Here is a 23,448-nt window from a genome sequence, read left to right as displayed (position 1 = left end):
ATATTGTGGCATGCCTGCACACTGAAAAAACCTGCTCAGCAAACCTTGAACTTCACCTAAGATGTACTTGTAAATGCTGCAGATACTTTTTCTTGTCTACGTGGTTTATGTAACACATAATGTAGACCCTTCTTTTCTGTTAGAAGTATCTTGGTCATACAACTGGCTATGGAAAGCATTAAAATGTTTTTGTCTGCAGAAAGAGGGGGATATAAATTAAATTCCATTAGACTAGAGGGACAAACAAAAGCAAGAATCTAAAGCTAACCTTGTAGTAGCTTCCCCCACTCATGTAACAGAAATTTCTAAGGTAAAACAGGCTAAGTGAGAAACTGGTATATATCACAAAAGATGCAGGAGAGATCAAATACATTTCAGTGTTATCTCAAGTTTTCTTTCTTTCCTGTGTTGTAGTTTTCTAAGAACGTATTTAAAAGATCATGTTTACAATACACATATTTCTTCTTGAGTGTCTGCTGTTAAATACAATAGCAAAATAATTCCACAAAATCCCCACCAAAACAAAACAAAACCAAACCCCCAAACAAACAACCCCAAATCAGCAACACTTCTCCTTCCCATCCCAAAAAACCCCACCTCTACCTGCTTCTTTAGTTCAAATCTCTGAGACATTTTTGGCTGGGTATAGAGCAGCAAGTAAACACTGATATTACTGCAGCTTCTACAGCCACTAATGTCTTCTTTTTCTGAGATCCCAAAGACTGGGATAATTACATTCTGCAAGAGGCAAAACAATTTATGAAAAAAAATGACACATTCTCTTATTAAAAATTAAATAGGACTTCCATAATCAGCTGCTTCAAATATGCGTGAATAATGACAGCTAGAAACCAGTCTCTGCAGATTGCTCATGAAGTGGGTGTGAAGCTGAAGTCAGAGTAAGAAAAAAAATCACAATGATAAAAGAGCGTTTTCTCAGAGCTTTTACAAGGTCATTTGGCCTAGGCCAGATAAAAGTGAATATTTCTCCAGTACCCTGTAACAAGAGGGAGAAAACAGAATTAAAAATTATCTTTTGCAGCAAAAACAAAAATCAAAGTCAACTTCTCTAGGATTATGTCCACTGAAAAATAGTCTCCCTTTTCTTCTGACAGGTTTTAGCTTGTAATTATGTAAACCCTTCATGAAGAGATTCCTATCTTTTTGTAAATTTCATTCACAAAATGTCCTAATTAGTTGTCCTATTAGATTAATAACTCTTTGAACAATATATTCATGTAGCAAGCTGAAATGTGTTTTCAAAACAACAGCAAAATAAGGCTTAGAAAAGTGCACCCATCCATAGGTCTTATACAGTTCAACTGTAAATATATTATTGGTATTGTAGAAATTGTGAAAAACAACAAAGGATCCAATACATTGAACTCCTTCAGCTGCTGACGGTTTACCAAACCTAAGAGTATCGTGGGCTGCAAAAGACGGCTATTTCCTCCTCTGTGGGGAACTGCCTTTATTTACTTGTTGTCATTTCTTTAGTGAATTTGAGTTAATTTTTAATAACAAATTTACTCCTCATTAAATTGAAAAGATGACTCATGGGAGGCCAACAATATTATTTAGATACCATCTTCAGAATACAACTCTGCTGCAAAAATACTAAAATAATTATTGGAGCAGAAAAATGAGGAAGAAAGTCATAGAAGAATACCTGCATTTGTGGGAGAAGGGTTGAAAGCAAGGGACTTACTGAAGTTTGGGTTTTTTTAATTCCTCTTTATAAAATCCTGCTTCTCAAAAAACATGAGTTGTGTCAAAGTCATCTCCTAAGGCAAGAATAATGCGTGTCAGTGCCTGAACCTGCTTCAGAAGTGTCCAAGTCTGGAAGCAAAGGCTCTGCACAAATCTTTATATTGGAAATCAGAGTTAGGGTTGGGAACCCCTTTCCCATAGGTGCAGTGAGCCTTACAAAATGGTCATTTGAACATAGGGGGCCTGATGTCTCTGATTCAACAGTGGTGTTTTACTGACAGCCTCCACTGACAACAGTGTCCCTTTTTGCTCACGGGAAATAGCAGTAAGAACACAGCCCACAACAAAGTTATCCTCTTTCACTTAGGATCAGTGAAAGCTTGCAAAGTCACCTCCTGCATTTCCATCCATACTCCTCAGCTGCCCAGGTTTATCCACTCATAGTCCATGACACAGAGAATGTGGATGTATCAGAGTTTTAGCCTAAATATCAAGGCACCCCCAGCAGATGCCTTCCATGCCATCAGAACTTTCTCTGACTTGAAATACACGTTCTGCAGTTCTTCACAAAAGAATGTCTTTTAGAACAGGTATGTGCCATTGCATGGCCCCAAACACAGAGCTGGAAAGCATTTGTTTTAATATCCCCTCTCATTACTTGATAATTAAATGACATAAGCTGTTATAATGAAATGTCAAATACGAAGCTAAATTAACACCAGCATTGGTACTAAAAAGAATGAACAAATTCATTGTTCTTACCTTTCTCCTCCTTTATTCCAAGTCATTTGACTCCTGGATGAAAGAAAAAAAAATGCATTAGTACAGTACGATGTACAGTACAATCACATATTTATAAAAGAATTATGGTTATCCAGTTGTGTGGAACTTTCTTGATTACTTGGTGCCCTTTCCTGTCTTTTGAAACTTCACTTAAAATAACAAGTAAACCCTTCTGCAAGATTCCAGTTCTAGCAATAAATATTTCTTCAATCTGAACTCAATATGAATAGGAGGACGTATCAACTCAGGAGATAAACATATTTTGGTTTTGCTGGAAAAAATGTGTCTTCAGATGCTTCAATCCTTTCTTGAACTCACAATTTGAAAGAGTGAAAAGCTTCTTCCGTTCCTCCCCAGACTCCCGCTATTCTCTTTTAGGATGTGATTTTCAAAGGAAAGAATGATTGAGCTCAAAGTCAAGCCAGGCAGAACACATCTGCATATGCTGTTTGACTGCCTTGTCAGAGGTAAGTCATGAAACTCAGCTACAGCATGCCTGGACCTATTCATCTGAGGTCCCCATATCAATGCTGATACTTCTGCCGAGTAGTTTCTTTTCTGCCATTCTTCTGGCAGAAATAGACAAGCACCTTACAAAAAAACCCCACAAAACCCCACAAAAACAAAACCCAAACTCACCTCTTTTAGGAACAAAAATTAATAAACTTTCCAACTCAGATTGTGCATTGACTGACCAGGTTAAAGCTAAGTTAGGAAACCACATTCTTTGTTAAAACAAATGTAACCATTGTGGATTGCACTCTGCGATATTCTTATATAAATTTTCTATTCTCAATATTCCCATGTTAAAAAGAAAGATTTTTCTTTGTCCTGGGAAGGCAGCATTTTCAGTGCAACTTTATCCATCTAAAAGTAGCTACAAGAACTAAACCAAGAGCTAACCCACAAACCATGTTTATTTAAAATAGTTTTATCCATAAACCATGTTTCCTTAAAACAGATTTATCCAGCCTCCATTGAGTCTCTGTTCTGCATATGGGAAAGGAAGCGATTGGGGTTTCCTGTCCCACTGCACCTGGTATTCAGGGCACAGTTGCTTCCCACAATGAACATCTACAATTGTGCATCCACTGAAAGGGCAGAGTCAGCATCTGAGAGAGCATTTCTCATTCTCATGCACGACACCAGCTGTAACGGAGACACGAAACAGGTTGATGTAATATGTCATGTTGCCTTCTAGATTCTGGGTTTACTACAGCTTAAAGAGTTTCAGCAAGACAACTAGTACTCTGTTAAAGAAGAGCAGACATATAAATTTCATATGTTGACCATGTGACCTTTCGCCATTGATAGAATAGACAAAAGGGTCCTTGACAGTGCTCCATTTCCATGCAAAAACCCCCCAGGAGCTCTGTTACAGGCTTGCCATGCACTAGCACTTGGCCTCTGCAGATCCCTTCGTACTTGAACACAGGCAAATATCACAATGCTGTGAATATAAAAATATGCACCTGTTTTAAAGTTACTCTTTTGTAAAAAATAGGAGCGGTTTAATATTTAAATAAAACTGACCATTCATTGCATTACAGTGAACAGATACTGTCTTAGTCATAGGTCCCAGCTGACTAAGGATTAAATCTTATTGATTAAACTTTGACATCAAAACGACAACTTTCTTTACCCTCCTACCCTAAAAGGTTTATCCTTATGTTAGAGACAATAGCAGCACACAGGACATCAAAACTTTCTTGACAGCATACAACAAGACTCAATGCTCTCTCAAGGGTGCGGTAGCTCACAGACAGAAGTGGAAATTCATTAATTTGTCTTCCCATTAAAACAGAAAACCACACAAGCACCTAGCGAGTGCCCTGGCACTTATAACCAAAAAGGAAGAAAAGATTAATTTCACAAAGACCTTTCTTGAAATAACAGCTTACAAATATTCCTAATAAAAACACAAGATGTCAGATGGCAGACGAATTAATGAAAACCAGTTTCCTATTGATGAGGGGATAACTGGGCAATGCAACCGATCTCCTACCCACTGACTGAACGCACACAACGAATTTGCCTTCCCTCCCTTCTCTCCATGTCCCCTGTGATATCCATGTCCCCTTTTTAACCCATGTTACCCCCAGGAAAACAGGGCAGAGCTGCAGCTGCTCTGGAGCTGTGCCCATGCTGATCGGCCATAGGGCTGCAGACAAACAACGCACAGAGTGGGTCCTTCCCACCGCCCATCAGAATGCGGCACTGTTTTGGGGTCTCTCCTCTGCCAGCCATTGCTTTTCAGGAAACACACAGAATCTTAAATATCTTTGAGGCTTACACTCCCTTTCAATTTTGGCTATGGTTGGCCAGCAGGTTGAAAACCTTATTACATGTAGACAGCCAGTGTGATCATAGAAACTTCATTTCCTTAAGAAACCAGGCTAATAGAAATAATAGTGAAAAATCCAGCAGGTATACTGACAGCACAGTGAGATGTTCAGGTTCTGTTAAGTGTGAAGCCATTGTGACTGTGAAGAGTTCAAACAGGGGGAAAAAATAAAAGCAGGAAAGAGAACAAATATTTCCTCTTCAGTGCCACTGCACAGATGGAGCAGGCTCAAAAATTATCTGCAGGTCTTAACTTTGGGAACCTTTTTAGTTTCTTTTAATCTTAGTATACCATCTGATGTGCTTCAGTAAGCTCCCTTGTAATGTAAACCACCATGCTGCAGACTACATGACTTGTAAGCCCCACCTGGAGTTCGATTCTTTTTGCTTAAAATCCCAAGGGAAGAGGGAATAATCTTGGTATAATCAAAGACACTGAGGTTGCAGCCTCCAGCCTGTCTTTTGAGAGATATTTTTCTTTCTTGCTCTTGTTAACAATACTCATTTTTAATTCCTTTCCATGATGGCGTATTCTTTCATAGTTTATTCTTTCCCCGTTTTGTTTAGTCTTCAAATCTCACATCGTAGCATAATGGAGAATCGATAATCTAGCATTACCCAACAGAAGGCAGGCTCCTTGGGAGCCATTAAGTAAACATCAGAGTAAGAAATTTATCACTTCTACATGCAGGGTTTTATTACATTTGTGTTGATGCATTCTTTGAATATATATAAATATATTAAAAAGCACAGATTGGCTGCGTACATCAGAGTTGTTTGTTGTTAAAACTGTGCCTAGGCTGAGTGCGCTTATTTAGTGGTACCAGCACCTGTCCTGTGGAAGAGGACATATGGCACCTGGCTAAAGGCAACACCCCACCCCTTCCACCTCCCCACCCCCCGCCTCTGCAGACAATGAGACAATGGCAAGGTTTTCAGTGGTGACAGCAGGCACTCTGAAGTTTAGATATTGGGGATCTTGGCTGCGTCACACATTTTCTTTTGAGTTTATTAGGAAACAGTTTACAAATTGGGGTAAAGGACACAAAGTGAAATAAAAACTGTATTTTCCACCCTTGCTGCCTTTGTTAACCATCTAGCAGGCTTTACCTTTTGCCCCTCTGTCCTACCTGAAGTCTCTAATTCCACTATCTGCAGACATGCCATCCTTCAGGAGATGATTCAGGTCTGCCATGCAGAGTGCCCTCTTGCTCACACTCTTCTATTATCCTGAACATCTGCAGTTTGGCTTCCTGGATTGCCTGGCATGTAATATAGGCGTTACCAGTAAAGCCTCTAACCAGCTGGTTCCCCAAGCAGCTGCCCACAGGCCTTACAGGAGGTTGAGCTGGCAGACCCTGCCTTCTCTCAGCAAGACCAAGAGAATCAGTCCAAGGTTCCCAAGCCTTCTGCCATGGCCCAGGGCTTGCCCAAAGCTTGTAGTGATGGAGACACTCTTTTTTCACTTCCAGTATATAGAAAAATCCAGCAGCAAGAATATCTGCTGCTTAATCATGCCTTGATTGATTGAACCCGAGGCTTCCAGGCATTCATCTGCCAACATACACACCCTCACCAGACAGTCAACTAATCAGTTCAAGCTTTTCTGGTTTATTAACTAAACATATTTTTCTACACTGACACATTCACTAAATTCTCTTAGACTCATCCTTTTGCTGCTCATTCTTTGTAAATCTTCCATTTCTCCACTAGAGTCCTCTCAGCAATGGAAAGTCAACCTAATGGAGATTTCCATGATGGGAATACTACACAATTTTACTTTTTTTACACTGAATAATGTAGTTCTAAATAACATTAATGCCTCATTAGGACAGCTCAAAAAAATTAGTGGATGTTTAAGAAGCTACAGTCAAAGTATCTTTTCTTCAGACAATCCTTACAAACCCTGTATTTTAAATTGGATGCAGTTGAGTCTTCTTTGCCATTATTTTATACAGGTAAAAAATAAACTGCTGTACCTTTCATGGGATTTTCCGCCTCCAATTTCAATATGGTATTAAAAAGTTTACAGCATTTCCAAACATCCTTCATTTATAGACTTAAAAAATCCCTTACGATTTCACTACCCTTGTTCTGAACTTAAGAAGTACCTTGGATGTAGTTCCTTGCAGTACGCACCTTGCATGCAAAGCCACTGAGTTTTGCTGCAAGAGCAGCTGTTCCTCCCTTCTCCCATTTGAATAGCTTATATTTAAGACAGGATTTCTTCTTAAAAACTATTGTAGACAGCCAGCCAGGACTGTGAGTTCTGCCAGGCAGGCTAAATGTACATAGACACATAACAGAATCTGGGGGAAAAGTAAACTTTTAAACAATCTCTTTGCTTTCATGTTCTGTATCCAAAAACTTACCCAGATGCTGTTACTGAGGTAGTTCAGATTCTCAGAATATCCAGGTTGGTGGAGTCTATCAGGTTGCATTTTGCTCTGGAGTCGGTCCAGGAAAGCATTATTTACCCTTAAAACACAACAAAAAATGAATAATGAGTGAAGGTAGCTGAGGAGTTCACAAACATTTGAAATTTAGCATACTTTGAGTGGCTTTCCCTATTGGCAGTTTAATACCCACCTTCCTCTGTTTTTCAAATCTGTGCTGCATAGCCATGGACAGGCATGACATAGGGTGGATTTAATTTTCAATTCACTATTATCCAGGGATCAGCCCGTTGTGATTAAAAGGCATAGCTCAGCTGCTGTGAGAAATGCACCAAAATTATCTGTAGAAAGACGACCTGCATACCACCACCCATCTTATCGGGGAGGTATTGCTATTTTGGCAATTCACCTTAGGTAGTCTTTCAGCTTTCAGTACACAAGGAGAGTTTCCAGAAGTACTAATTTCCTAACGTCAATGAATAAAACCACTTAAGCTTGTTACTAATAGAGACAATTTGTGTAGCTGACAACTTTCCCTACCATACAGCTCTGAAATCAACTCTAGCATTTCTTTGTACTGCTCTATCAATCTGGAAAGCATGCACAAATACAAATGTACTTTTCCTCAATCTCTTCTAAGTTTTTTCAAACCTCCTGAAAACTGTTTCTTTTTTCTCCCTATTAATGCTTAGGACTGACACACATGCTTAGACATGACTGTTGTTTTAATGTTTTACAATGCTATTTGTAAGAATGATGTAAAATGCAAGATGCTGGATTATTTCTATCTAGGGACATGAGATGGACTGAATCAAAAATCCTTCATTAACTTCTATGGGTAATTATCTCAATATCTTTGCTACAGAAAAATAAGAAATGAAAACAGTATGGAGCGTGGTTGCCTAAAGAACTATTTTTTTTATATATATTACCTTAATGATACAAAAAACCCCACAAATGGTGGTTTTATTTTTGAGCCTAAATGTTGCTTCTTTTTACCAGCACAAAACAAAGCTGACAATAAAGCTGTGCTTCAAGATAATGGAAAACCAGTTAAGTGACAGAAGTGCAAGATTAGATCTGCTGAGCACAGAGAGGGCACAGCAGTGGGGCACAGCCCTGGGGTGCGAAGCAATACAGCTGCAGAAGGCCTTGCTGCACTGCAGCTTCGATCTGTGTCAATATCGAATCCCACGTTTATCTCTGCCTGTTAACTTCAGTGACAGCCAACCACAAAACGTGGCATTGACAAAGTAGCACATTCTAAAATAAAGCAAGATTGAGTAAATAAATAAAAGATAGATAGATAAAATGTTTCCCAGCTGAAGCTACTGTACTAGTAGTTACCCATGAAATTACTAATAGTTTCTACCCTATATCCTGTGCCGATAGGGTAAAGTGAAAAAGGTACTCTGGGTCACACTGCATTACAGTAAACAGTTGTAATGATGGGTGTTAGTGTCTCATTTGAAGGCAAAGTTAAACCAGAAACAAGGTCAGGGATCCTCATTGCAATCATCTTCTAAATCATGAATGCCTGCAATTTTGAGACCATTTCCAGATAGGAATTTAATTAAAGTGTGTTCTGCATTTTTGCATCATACCTCCTCTGTTCCTTTTGACGTGCTCTTGTCCTGGCTTCCTCCTCCTGCTTTTGTTTAAATTCCATTAATTCAGCCTGGGAATGATAAGAGAAAAAACAAAACAAAACAAATATCTAAACAACCAACAAACTTTTAATTAACAAACCTATGTTGCAAACCCAATTAATTCCACATGGTGTTACCTCCAGCTAGAGCCATGAGACAAGTTCATTCCCAGAACTTCTCTCAACAGCATTTGATTTATGTGACAGCATGATGTTAAAATCTGCGTTCATTTTTCTGTTCAGCATTGCACTGGATGAGTTTTGTTTGTGCCTTAAAAGGTGGGAAGTTACAGGATTCAGACATTCACAGTCCTAAATTTGAAAAAGTATGCCAGACAGGATTCTGCTTTCCCTTGCCCCCACCCATGGGTTTGAATTCCCCTGTGGGTCCAAGGAGGAATACAGATGAAGTCACTTTGCAGGAGCAGACATAGTCATCGCACCCACAGGGTATGAAGACATGCCCTTTGCCTCCTGCCTCCATGAAGCATGAGGAGAAGATAAGAACAAGGGTATGTGGCATGGCATGTCACCCCCAGCTCCCTGGGGCTCCCCCCAAGGGTGAGGGAAGGGCAAATGGTACCTGTTGGTACCAAATGGTAAAAGTCTGTGCAAGCTCTCAGTGTTGCAGTAGCCTACCATCCTTATGCTATTAAGCTTTATAAAGGAAATTCTTCTCAGAGGAGAGTTTGCTTATGCAATTTCAACCAGGACTGCAAAGGAAGCGCAGGCTGTACGACTCTGCTCTGCATGTCTGCTTGTTTGCCTGGCTCTTTCTTCCTGCAATGCACCCAAGAATTGGAGATGCAGATTTTTCTGCAAAGAAAATTTGGCTTGCAGGCCGAGGGGGAAGGGATGGGAACAGACCCATCTTTCATATTTTCCATAGCAACTAAGCAGCCGTAGGAATAGGAACTAAAATAAAATGATGCAGTTAGATAAAAGCTTCAATAACTGAATGGAACCACAGAAGTTGTTTTGTTTTTTTTTTTTAAAAAAAAATCAATTTAAGTGGAACATTAAATAAAAACTATGCAATAAATGTATGAAGAAAATCAATAACTGTGAATGTGTTGTGTATCAATATTTGTCTAGCCCTAAAAGAAGAAACAGGATTAAGAAATAAAAAAGCCAACCTTAATTTTCAGTGTTTTAAATAACTATTCAACCTGAAAATTAAAACGCAGTATCTGACTTTCCAATATGCTGAGTCCTCTCTTGGAGTAACGTCTGAAATATATTGTGTCTATATGATGCGGTGTTCAAAGCGTACTGAAAATTTCTAAATCAAGCAATACACACTAAAACCTGTTTTGAAAAAAAAAAAAAAAGGGAACTGACAATACCTACATGTTTTATAACTACACTGTGCTAGAAGGTACACACAAGACAGAATTCACAGTTATTTTATTAAATAGTTTGAAGAGAGAAACGCGCCAACATATATCTGAGGGACAATTATTGGAGCCTTTAAAATACATATTATATACAGTAAGTTTATAAGTAGTGCATTACTCTGTGCAATAGGTAGCAGCAACTGTGAAGGCAAGGAGCACTTGGAACTGTGCACCGAGCAAGAGCAGTCTTAGAAGCAGCCAACAGCTTCTCAGCAAGTTGTGGAAATTGGTAGAGCCTAAAGCTCTAAATGAGTTCCTTAAACCAAACTCATACAGTAGGGGCATGTTATTTCACATCTGTAGTTATTTTCTCTATGGAAGAATCAATGTAAAGAATACAGCAGCTACCAGACTTACACCCATCAGGACTGGCTTTCAAAAAATTTTCCTCTGTACAGTTCCTGGGATTAAGCACACACCTGATGGGGAAGTAATTAAAAGCCACTCTTTTCCCCCACCTTTTATTTCCAGCACCCTGGTTGCTAGAACACTATGAAACAAGGACAGTTATTGCCAATATTTAACAAAAGATATCCATGAGAGGGGCTCAGTCACTTGTCCAGCTCTAGTAGAATCTCACCGCTTGGAATTTCTCATGCTAAGATTCTGCTACTGGGGAAGCAGTTGAACATTAACTTGGATGGTAGTAACAGCAGAGGCATGGCAAAAGCCTCAGTATTTTTTCATATGTTTTTGAATTATTTGCTAATACGATTTTCAAATGCTGCCCTCCCCATACTTGCACAGTCAGACCTGGAGCCAAGTCAGATAACTTGGCACAGCACCATCACCTTGTGTAGACGAACTTTATGTGGATACGGTACCCAAATCTACGCCAGAGGGACTACAGTGGTTCAGACACATTTCAGGCAATGCATGCCACGCATGCTGAAGATGAAGTTCAAACCTGCAGTTGTAGCATGCTTGCTTTTTAGACAATTCAAAACTCTTCATTTAGGTGGTTAGCAAGGGAACAGAGCGGCATACAAGCTTAACAGCAAATCTGAGTGCTTCCGCAACCCCATTCGGGAGTCAGGGAACACAGGCCTCAGCTCTCTAGAAAGAGACTACTCAGAGTCCGAGTCCATCATGAATATCTCAGTAAGATTACTTCTGCCTGAAAGAGAGGAAACTGGTTTCCTTAGCCTATGAAATCGTGTGCCATGGTCAGAAAATGCTCTGCACAATTATTCAAATGGAGAGGTGAACAGGAGCCAGTCATCCAGATGCAAATAACCTTGAACCCAGAAGGTAAGTAAGTCCCTGCCCACATTTTACAGCTTGGCTCATCTCTCCCACAATATTTGAATACAGTGACTGAATCACTTTTGCGAAAGAGAAACTCTGTGCGTAGGTTACAAGTAATCAATGTATTTAATTGGTTTCACAGCATGCAAAAATGCTACAATATGCAAACTGTTGATGTATAATTACCTTCCTCCGTTGTGCTTGCTTCATCTCCTCTAATCTTCTTTTTTCGTCCTCTCGAAGAGCTTGCTTATAAGTATGGCTTCTTACCTATTGTTCAGCAGAGAATATAAACATATTGGTGTGGGGAGGGGGGGGGGGCAAAGTCCCAAACCTTATTCCCAAATCATTATACAGGTAATTAACAAAACAGAAACAGATGAATAATTCCAGTTACTTATAAAACCAGATTGGCCTCAAGAACAGAATTTAAACAAGAAGTGGCCTAAAGCTTCTCAGTCTCAGTTTGGTTGAATGTCCACTGGCACGTCACAAGGCAGCCACAGCACGTGCTGTCCCATGTGCCGGTGTCACACATACATATGCTCAGGATACCCTGAGCAGTCAGAAAACACCGTCAGGATGTATGGTAGTGTGATAGGGTACTCTGGGAAGAAATAAAAGTACTGAAAATATTAGTGAGATAACAAAGCAGAACGGAGGTCTGGTAACAGAGAGGAACCCAGGATTATTTGTGGAAAGGCATTTGTGGAGGTAGGGCTACAGAAGCTGAGAGATCAAACCTGCTGTACTATTTGTGGGGCAGCCAAGAGAACTAAAAATCTGAACTATGCATCATGAATAATGTATTCAACTCTGGTTTTGTTACAATAACTAGCCCTGGTCTTTCACAAGTAGTAGTTGTTTAAAAAAGACAACCTACCGCTAGGATCTTACAGGATCCTTAGAATCTTATACACAGGAACTTAGACTGTAAAGCCTTTGAGCAGGGACATAGTGTAGCACACTAAAAAATGAGCCAGTGTAATTTAATACAAGTGTGCAGCTTTGACTTTAGTGAGGAATTTGTTGCAGGTCTACACAATGTTCTCAAAACTTGATATATGCATGCAGAACGACACCATTAAAACAACAGGCACATAATTTGCTAAAAAGACTGAATAGAGAAAGCAATTATTAATAGCTCAATTTTGAGCTGGGAGGAGTTGTTACATATGTCCAGGGAGACTCATTCTGGGTCCAATATTATTCATTACTCTCTGTAATGGCTTGGAGAATTGTGTGAAGTGTATGTTAATCAAGTTGGAAGACAATAAAAATCTACACAGGATTGGTAACACTTTGAAAGACAGGATTAAAATTAATTATGAGCTTGATTAAATAAGCAGGCTGAAAAAGTCACCAATGACAGAGTCACTCCAAAGACGTTAAATTTGTTCATGCACCTCAAGTAACGTTTGACACTGATATTTGAACCAGGTGTGCTAAATTAATATCATTATCAAGGAAATTATGTGAGGGAAAAAAATTTGATCAACATTACATCGTTCCACACCTCTCTTAGAACACAAATCTTAAACTTAAAAAATCACAGACACACACACACATATATATATGCCTCCCTTTTAGCATGCATGTCAAGCACCTAAGTTTATCACATTTCACTATTCAAATACATTGTTCCTAAATCTTTTAATTACTCCAGACAAAGGGCAGGTCCAAGATAACATCAAAATTAGAGTTCAATTTTTCCCACTGGTTTAGCATTTTGGTACTACACCAAGTTTATTTAGATAACAACTCATTGGTTATGTGTTTCAGATTCCTCACACAGAGTACAGAGGTTGTGCATATGCCTATAGACCATACCTTACACAAGTTGGTTGGGAAGACATTTTGCTAACTGCATAGTGCATTATAAGGAAGTTATTAATTGATTCATAAAGCTATAAAAATGCTGCCATGCAAAAGTCACGTATAGTATCAGCTACTATTAAAGAACAGTATGGCTAAACGATGTATTTTATCTGCTTGGATACTAGTGAAGCCAAAGATGAACATGGTATATAATTTGGCATAACTGATTAAGAAACCCCGCAAAAACTGGAACAAGAAAGGCACACATAGGTAGGTGAGGTAGAAGGCAAAGGCTAAAAGTAGGACATGTTCCCCTGACGAAATTCAGTGTTCCTTTAGGCATCTACCCACTTCTGTATAGATATGAAGACACCACACCAAAATCCACGTCAGCCCTGGGGACATGAGCTCACTTGTCTTCGCAGTTCAATGCCCACACCATACAAAAGGCTGCAGAGCTGGGTTATCCCTATCAAAAAACAAGCTTCCCACTGTTTGGAGTATCAGGTGCTTCAAGAGGGAGGTAGAAGTGGTTTCAAGACATCTTTTCTCCCTTCCCGTAGCCTTTCATCTCTCTTGTCTGCTCAGGACTACAAGACAAGTCTGAAAGCCACCCTCCTGCAATGCTGGGCAGAAGTTGGCTCCTTCAAGCTATATATCCGCCTACATACGCTAGGATTTCTTTAGGGTTTTCAGAGACACAAAATGACCTGAGGAATCAAAGGGGAAAGGAACTGATTTTCAGTATCACCTTCCCTTTTCATGTAATGAAAACCAGGAAGAGATACTAGAGGCAAGACAGAGCTGTTGTATATTCTGTTTGCAGCAATTGCTATAATGCCAGGTCCTTGCACATTTCCAAGGCTTCTGAGGAAATATGGTGGTAAATCTTTTCCTCCCTTTACTCAGCTGTTGGTGTTCAAGGTTGTATACAAGAGGGCTGCCCAGATTGAATACTTCCAAGTTTCTGCTGACTAAGGACTATTGCCTGTAACGACAATTTCTGTCCACTTGGCTGCCTGCTCTCTCACTTCCCCCAATTACAAACCTCCCTCAAGGAGAAATACTTCTGTCTCAGGGTTAGTATTCCTCACTGCAAGCTTTTACATCAGCAGGAAAGCTTAGTTTAGACACAAAGAGACTAATCGTATGCGAAAAAGCCTTTTTGAGGCCATTAAAATAACGAAACTTATGCAATACTTTATCTGTTTCATAATTACATTGATACTTACCAGGCTCATTTAAACTGGGACAAAGTCCCCAAGCAGTCTATGGAATCACTTTTAGGATGCAGTGAGAAATAAGCTTCTCTTCTGACTAGATTTCAATGTAGTAAAGCATCTGCTGACATGAACTAGTTGAGATTTCATAAAAGCTTGCCACCAGCGGATGGGTACAGAGCAAATTTAAGATTCTGCTCTGACCTTAGAATATAAATCTGGCTCTCATTTATCAGAGAGAGATCTGTGAATAATAAAGGCAGTCCCCAACTATGTAGGGTATTCTGCTGGTTTTTAAGAGACAATGTAGGCAATCTCACTCACTCACCCAGAAAGACTCCTTGATACTCACTCAGTTATGTCTAGGCAATTAAGCTCAATTAGAATATTCTGCTGTTACACTATTGACAGCACCTGGAAAGCTGACAGAAAATATAGCACATGCCATGGTTTTGCTTACCCATGCTGTAGATTCTGGGCCACGATCAGCAATCTGACAGGAATCACTCTTTGGCAAACCCAAGTCCAATCTGTTCAATAATTCATTGGTTTTGCTATGAAGAAATCCAATCCAAATAGAATTGTTAGTGCTTCCATAAAAATAAATACAGCTTTTTATTCCACCCTTGGAATCTAGCCTAGACATTTTATCATGTGACTGCTGAAAACCATCACAGGTGGAACAAAAGGTTATAGAGACAGACAGAATGAAATGGGACAGAGGATACAGAACCTATATCATAGATAAGATATTTGCGGGGAGGAATTTTTAAGCAATTGCTGTCATTTGCATGTTTGGGGTCTACAGTGGCTATGCTTTCTTTCCTTACTGTAAAGCTCCTAAACCACCGAATTGCATACCACTGGATTTCATCAGGATGCAACTGCTTCACCGAATCGTTGGAAATCCTTCTACCAGATCTATAAATCTCAGATAAGTAATTTAAAATATTATTTTAAGGATTTTTCCTTCATGATTAATAAATGCAGCCTTACAACAGGTTACCTAATCAAGCAGAAAGATTTTGAAGCATTTTGTAGCATTGAAAAAAAAAAAAAAATGCCTGCCTTTAGTTGAAGCAGAATTGCACAACATTGTCACTTCTTATTCTGGAAAGGGCAATTTCATTTTTCCAATCACATCCGTTACAAACCAGATTTTCAAAGTAGCGTCATTTCGCTCACAGTTTCAACCAACCACACTTAAACAAAGTCACAAGCAACAACCATAAACAAATGTTAAGTATAGGAGATTCAGTGCTGTGTTCAGAAACCAGTTCCTAACTTGCAGTCCCAGGCATATCTATTCAAGCCTTTGCTCACTCAAAGGAATAGAGTTAGAAGAAAGAGGCAATTTTATTTCTGTATACAGCTTTGGAAAGCATGAAAGTACTGAAGCGATAGCAGAAAGAGTGCTTCAAGAGGCATTCAACACAAAAATTTACTCTGCTAAGAGGGCAACCAGCTAGCTCTGTGGGGGAGAAGATGCTGTTACCAAAGACAGCTACTTAACCTTGGAGAAAAAGCCTTGGCTGCCAAAGAATGATGATGACTAACTGCTGAAACAGACTAGCAAGTGTGTTTTTATCTTTCAGTCCATGATCTGAAATGGTGAATAGATGCATTTTTGGAACATGTCCTGCTGGTCAGTGGTTATATTGAGAAGTGGGGAAAAATAACAAGAACTCACAAGTTCTTCTCTGCTACTCTACACCATACAAAACCATGTTACCACTTTGGGTACAGAGTACTTGCTCAAGCTGTAGCAAGCCATGCTTTTTGAGTCTCGGCATTCTCAGTTCACTCCCTTTCCTCTATTACCCGGGTAGTTAACATGGACCTCAGCCAATGCACAATACAGAAAGAACCAAGTGAAACATAAGATTCCCTGCTCTACAAAGCACCTGTATATCAAGGTTAAATAAATTAGTAGTCTTCTTACCCAAGTGCTAAGCACACACAGTTTTTTCCATGAAAGATGAGTGGCTGAGTGGTGAGATTGCACAGAATAATTTGCGGAACTTGAAGTTTTAAATTGCAGATTTTGTGTTTCTCTACCCGTGCTAAAATTGCTAAAATAATTTATTTCTACACCAGAAAGACTAAGAACTCCTGCAGAAAGTCTAGAATATATTTGAGCAGGTTAAAGCTCTGCAAAGAAATATGGCAACTTGGGGGTATACCTGGATGTCCTAATTCCTTATGGATGGCAAAAAAATGACATGGAGTATGAGGAAGTTCTCATTATTTGCATAAAAATGGGGTGGAGGGTTAAGACACTGCATATCCCAGATCAGCACACTGACAGGTGAAAAGCTAACTCAGATTTGGTATTAGAAATGACAGTTACAAAAGTGGAAGCAAATAAAGTTTCTCAGCAAGACTGTGCACTACCTTTGAATACAGAAAAAACCTACTACACCAGATGAACTAATTAATACGTTAACAAAGTGTCTCTATCACAAGAAAGGGACTCAGATTTCTGAACCCAAGTAAAGACAAACTCAGTCAAGTCAGTCACATATGTTAATTCGTTGTGCATCATCTCTGTGGAAACCCAGCAATACATCTGGAGTTGCCAGACTGTCAAAGTATTGTCTGAATGGTATTTTTCATAATATTAAACCTATAGTCATAACAATGCAGAGCACAGCATAAGCCATGCTGCAGGGAAAGGGAGAGATGACAGTTCAATTAATGTTCCAGAGAGGAAAGCATTATCTCCAGCAGGAAATCAGCATATCAAAGTGTCCATAGGTGTTCCACATTCAGACAGTTGGAGCAACATCTCACTCGCTTGCTAGAACTTCAAGGGCTAATCAAAGATGCTAATAAAATGTGTTCCTCTAAAACTAATTAATATTAAGGAATGAAGAACATGAGCTGAAGAAATTAATTTCAATACAGCAGCATCCTGATACCCTTCAAAAATAGCTAGGCAAAAGGAGATCCAATATTTAAACGAACCAAGCAGATGGCGCCCTCCTAACAGGCTGCTAACCTGAGCTCGGACTACCCCGAAGCATCAGGAGGAAGGGAAGACAACCACTCAGAAACACTAGTTAAACTGGAGTGATCTTACGATGGTATTTTGCCTTTCTCAGTAGCCCTGTTTCCCATTACACCATTGGCAATGAGCCTTTCGCTCTGCTAATTAAAACAGGCTACTCCCATACCAGAACGTTTAGTAGGACCAGGCAATACTCTCAGCAGAGGAACTCAGCCATCTATACTGTGGTAACAGTTCCTGCAATAGTCTTGACCTGTTCCAAATAGCTTCTGGCTGCTGTCTGGGAAAGAGTATCAACCACAGGTGACTCCCAACAGGCACAGTGGATGTAACAGCCCCATTTTTGGAGGTGAAAAAGTTTGCTAGCAATGGAAGCAGGCGGTCTCAGGTCTGTTGGCCTCAGAAGGGAAAGTAAGTGACAGTGTTTAATTTATTAGCACAGACGCAACTGTGGGGGAGTGAAGCACAATACTGGATTTGGGGGCTGAAAAACTCTTTAATGCTGTCATGGGAAAATACTGACTCTGCTGCCAGGAACATTGAGTAACGTGCTAGGAAGGGACAGTGCATGACTGTGGAAATCAGTCCACATTGCAGATGCTTTCTGTGAGGGTCCTCAGAGATACGGCTTTACATTTCACAACTGTTCTTCAGAGTGAGTCCTTTCTTCAAAGCTGTTACATAAAAGCATATACTTGAAGCTCAACAAGGACACGTAAAATGCAGAAACATGAATTTGCTACGTGTTCCACTGACAATGGTGCAATTTAGGGATTTAGAGTTGGCACCCTGCACTCACGAGTTACTTCTAGATCAGGGAATCCACACACATTTCTTATTGTTTGGGATGCTGTATTGTGTGTGCTGCCCAAATTCCCACTGGGGTGAGGCAAGGGGGTAGATATAAAAGCTGGAGTGAGCCTAGGTTCCTATGACCGAGGTAGGAGTTCCGAAGCTCCAACAGGGTCACCAGCCTTGACAGCCAAGAAGCAGAAAGCTCCACAGTTGACTCAAGCATGTAACTGTGGAAGATACGAAGACCCACAACTGATCTTGTTGCAGGACCCGAGATCTAAAATCCTGTGCAGAGGTCTTTAATTTTGTGTGTCATTTGGTCTTAACTCCTGTGACATCTATAAAGCCAACAGAAGAGCCAGTACTGAAAAGGACTCATCCTTAGGGACGTGAATAAGGATATGGGCTCTGGCCACAGCATCTTCCTCCACCCAAGTCACACAGCACTGCTTGCTAAGCTTTTAATTTGAGATTGTATTCCTCAGACCAAAGATGTAAAGAAAATAAATTTTTGGCCTATATATAAAGTTCTTGGCTTTAAGTCTGTTTTACAGACTAATATTAAAAATGCATAAATTAAAAAGGTTTTTTGTAATGTTCATTACTTCTTCCCAATGAAACCAGTGGCAGGTAATTCTTTTGCTCTAATTGATGGATATTGAAATGCCAGGACACAGAAAAATATACTGGCTTTTATGCCAGTGCTTTTGAAAAAAAAGGCAGCACAATACTTTTGCATATATCATAAATCTATTTATTTCTCTTGACATTTTTTAAAAGATAATGGCCACTCTTATTACTACTGAAAACAAGACAGCTCCTGAACGCCTTGTTTTCCCAAGCTGCATCAGCAGCATCTCCAGCATTACAATTCTGCTCTAATGAATGTTCGCAAGTATGCTAAGAGCCATTAAAAAACAGTAATATAAAATAAAAATAAAGAATCCCAAGCCAAGTAAATCATTACAGCCATTTCAGAGAGGAGACAACATGAGTAGTCATTAAGACAACAGTAGCACCCAGTGCTGAATGACATGGACACATCAGCTTCCAAAGTCATTGCCAGCAAGCAATGCTAAAGTTATATTTCAACATTCCTTCCAATTAAGCTAAAAAACTAAAACCCATGCATAATGCATACATAATGTTATTTTCACACATCTGCCCAGAAGTTTCACAATGGTTTTTAAACAATAGCAGGATTCCCCCTCTCAAAAACAAAACCAAAAACTAAAACTGAATTTCCTTCAAGACGCATCTTTTTGCGGCACCAGCAAGCATATCTACACTGCTCCCCACTTCAGCTTACTTAATTGGCGAAGCATAACAACTTCCCTGGCTTTTGCAGAAATTAAGATCAGTTGATTAACACTACCAAAGCCCACCCATAAGAAAAGCTGCCCTTTGTTTCAGTAAGGTCCATGGTGGGTGTGTTCTTACTGATGCCCTTGTTCCTTCCTCAGTGAGGGCTCTGCTTTATGCATTGCCATATGCATCCTGGTCAGGCACTTGCTATGACACACAAGCCAGGCTGGCTGGTACTAGGGCCGCTGTTGCTCCTCTATCATGTGGCCTAACAAACATCAAATGTTAAAATAGAAGAAATTACAGAAGCTGTCACAAAGGTTGATGAGACTGCTGTCCATTTATGGAGGTTTCCCATAGATTCCACCTTGGGAGATGGAGAAAGAGACTCAAAGGGAGGTATAGTTGGGATTTTCACTAATGAAAATCAGTTGCTAAAGTGGGAATGAAGCTGGGAGGCCAGTAATACCATTTGTGGAAATAATCCCACCAAAGGTACGTATTTCAAAACTAAGCCATTAAGAAAGTTGCGAGTAGCCCGAGTGGAGCCACCAATGGCTTTTGCTGGTATACATGCACCCTCTCACATCCCCTCTTCTTTGCAGAGATTTACCACAGCAATAAGTTTACAAGATTTAAAGAAGTTCAGAAGGCTACAAGTAACTGCCATGTTTCCTACAGCTGGGCCATGATAAGGGGCAAGGCAGTAAAAACATCTCCATTTGTCAGCAACAAACGTGCCCTCAACTCTACATGGGTTCTGGTTCTCCTATATGTCAACTCTAACCCACACCAGCAGGACAGAGTCCACTTTTGTGTAAAAATAAAAACAAACACCAGCCATGTGCAAAGTTCTCAGCATGAACTAACATCCATTTTTTGGTGTGCATGTGGGTGTGGGATTTATCTTTTGCTGGAAGCTATAATGTGAAAAATTACAATGTGAAATGCCTGTATGATGTTGATGGCTCTTCTGCAATGCCCTTTACTGGGAAGAAAGGCCATCCTCTGGGTATTTAGCTCGCTTGCTTTCCAGCACAGATTGTTTTGGTAGCCACACACCAAGCTTAACGCAGCATTCACAGACTTCACTGGAAGTAATGTACAAGCATACTAAGGAGGACTTGGACAAATCTAATGATAGTGATCAAAACTGTACTATCTTTGGCTGATAGGCTTTCTTGCCTGACAAGTTCTTGTTCTTGAGGATAAGAACAAAAAACGCGGCAGTAGTTCATATTAGGTATAAAGCTTCAAGTATAGAAATATTATTTTTTTTAAAAAAAGGCAACTTTCTCAGCAGAATTATTTTCATCATTCCCTATCCACACCCAAAACTAATCTTTCTGTCAACCAACTACCAACTTGCTTTTTTTGTTTTCCTGACTAGATAAAATAATACAGCTAAGGTATTTTTTCCTCCCACCAACTCATCCAATATTCTTGGAAGTTATCTTAGATGTAAGTTTAATTTATTATCTAAAGTAATAAGCATAAATCCAGTTTTAAGGGAAGTGCAGTTTTGTATAAGTCTATTGCATAGATCTTCCATTCTGTGCGCTCCATCTGCATGTGCAATCTGCTTCTATATTTTCAGCCAGCTTGCATGGGCAGATTAATGCATACAATTAGAAAGCAACCTCACAGGCGTTCAATAAACTGCCTTCATTATTACACTCAAGAGAGTCCCTTTGGATGTCTATAAAAGCCTAGTTTTCTGCCTGTTAGCTAAATAATTGACAATGCTTAAAATAATCAGGAGCAAATGAACAAAATGAAGACCATTGTGGTGAAAAGAAGCAAACAAAAGATTCTCAAGGCTGCAAACCCTTTTTGTGTGAGTCCTCTTTCATTCTCTCTAGCAAGCTATGTTAAAAGTCTGGTCAGGTTTACATTTGCACTTCTGTGGGGAAAATTTGTTACCAGACTGCTGTTTGAACCACACATCATAGGGGACTGAAAACTGGCAAGGACACTAGCATTTATCCTGTAAAAATAGATAAATAAATAAAAATTCTGTTTTGATTCAGGTTTTATTTTCTTACATTTTATGACTTTTGAGAAAACTGAGTTGGCAGGCAAATGTACATCAGCTTGGTTTGGTGAACCTCCTGCATTGTGTTTGGAATATGCACTCAGAGACACTCTGGCAAATTCCGTTTCCAGTTCCAAATTCTGAACAGAATATATTGAGTGCACACATGTACCCTAGTGCAGCAGTGCCAGGAATTTTTACAGGAGTACAACCTTCACAAAAACAGAGGCACGAGTATGTAACAAGGGGAAGGATGAAGTGATACAACATCCATCATGTACTATTAAAAAGTAACCCTGTGTTCTAGACTGCTTTTCCCATTACATAAATAGGTAGATGACTATTAGAAAAGCAGTGGACCACATCCAACACTACAGTTTCTGGGAAGTCAAATCCAAATTAAATAAAAGCACCTTACTAGAGAGCTGGGCTAAAATCATATGGTGGGAAACACTACAGATCAGGTACAGAATCATACAGCCTGCACAGCAAGCCACAGAGAAAAGCAAGTCATGAGGTAGCCATCCCTCACAACTGTTTAAATAACAGGTTTTATGTCCTAAAGAGGGATGTCCTTAAGAGTCCTGGGCTACCCATCTAACCTCTTCTTCATTCCCATTTGGAAAGATGGACACTCAGTCTTTACCTTACAAGGATTAGCAATTGCAAAGTATGAACTACGCAAGCATTCATTCCCTTTTAATGCACTCTTGACAGAAACACAGCTTCTACCACAGGACACCAATGTAAAATGTATCCAAGACACCGTTACTCAGAAGGAAGGACTCCATTTCATGTGTAAGTAGTTTCTGGTAGAAACGTGCATATGTCATTATCTTCTAGATCTGACATCTTCAGAGGCAGAACCGTGGCAACACATCACCAATAAATCCTTCAATTGCATCTCCTCCGTTACTACAATCCATATCAATCCTGCCATGCAGCAACTCCCCCAGCCCAAAGTCTGCTCCTGTGTGCTCTTCAGGGTTTTTCTACTCAGCTACTTTAGGAGATGCCTTGCGAGTACTGTCCATTTTAGTCACCTAATAGAGCTTGAGTCCACCTGGTTCAGAGGAGCTGCTGATCCCAAAAAAGAGAAGCTCGCAGACTTTTCCACAGCACCCTGCATGCATATCTAGACCCCATTCTCATAAGACACAGATGTATACTCAAGTAACTATAACAGATACAGTTGACTTTCAAGGGCCAGCTGTACGCACAGAAGATAACAAGGCTTTCAATAGATAGCAAATAACTGTATGCTGCAGGCAGCGGACAAGGTTGCAGACAACTTTTTCTTTTTGGCATTCACTTACTTCATGTTACACCCTATGAAAGGGGATTTCAGTCAGCGAGAAGTTCTTGGTTTTAATAGTGACAGGAATTTAATCAGAACAATGAACTTCTGGGTAGCATCATACTTTATTGTCAGAATATGTTAATGAGATGCAAATCTTCAGTGTCCTTACTTATCAAATAGAAGCGGCACTTCATACAAGAGAGGTACTGATTGGGCTGTACCTGTGGAGGCTGATACAACTAGAGGCGGTGATCAATTTTAAAAGGTTTCTCAGCTAATGAGACTGTTGGTACACATCGATCTCGGGAAAACTGATGTTGCAGCTACAGATGCTTACAGAGGACAGAATAACCAGGCAGCTTATCTTTTGAAATGGCTCCAAAGGCCATGACTTTGCAGAGGTCCTTGCTTTATATGCAGCGCATGACCTTCCTCCCCGC

The 23,448-nt window shown here is 39.8% G+C and overlaps 1 protein-coding gene across 4 annotated transcripts in view; it reads right to left on the bottom strand.

Annotated features, from left to right (window-relative positions):
- Positions 1-368: 368 nt before the first annotated feature.
- Positions 369-23,448, bottom strand: part of EPSTI1 (epithelial stromal interaction 1) — a 48,603-nt gene continuing 25,523 nt past the window's right edge. For 2 of the 4 annotated variants that reach the window (XR_008820355.1, XR_008820354.1), the window contains 7 exons: positions 15,024-15,117; positions 11,712-11,795; positions 8,837-8,910; positions 7,209-7,314; positions 3,530-3,642; positions 2,473-2,505; positions 369-997 (listed from right to left, as the gene is read on the bottom strand). Coding sequence is in view for 2 of the 4 variants with exons in the window: in XM_056329483.1 (XP_056185458.1) it covers positions 2,485-2,505; positions 7,209-7,314; positions 8,837-8,910; positions 11,712-11,795; positions 15,024-15,117 (379 nt within the window). In the remaining 2 variants the exon portion in view is untranslated. Of the gene's footprint in view, positions 998-1,073; positions 1,785-2,472; positions 2,506-3,529; positions 3,643-7,208; positions 7,315-8,836; positions 8,911-11,711; positions 11,796-15,023; positions 15,118-23,448 lie in introns of those variants that run through there. The other 2 variants (XM_056329483.1, XM_056329484.1) reach the window with 2 other exon arrangements.

This window comes from Falco biarmicus, chromosome 2, assembly GCF_023638135.1.
Source record: "Falco biarmicus isolate bFalBia1 chromosome 2, bFalBia1.pri, whole genome shotgun sequence".
NCBI lineage: Eukaryota > Metazoa > Chordata > Aves > Falconiformes > Falconidae > Falco > Falco biarmicus.
This window is presented reverse-complemented; position numbering and strand designations above follow the sequence as displayed.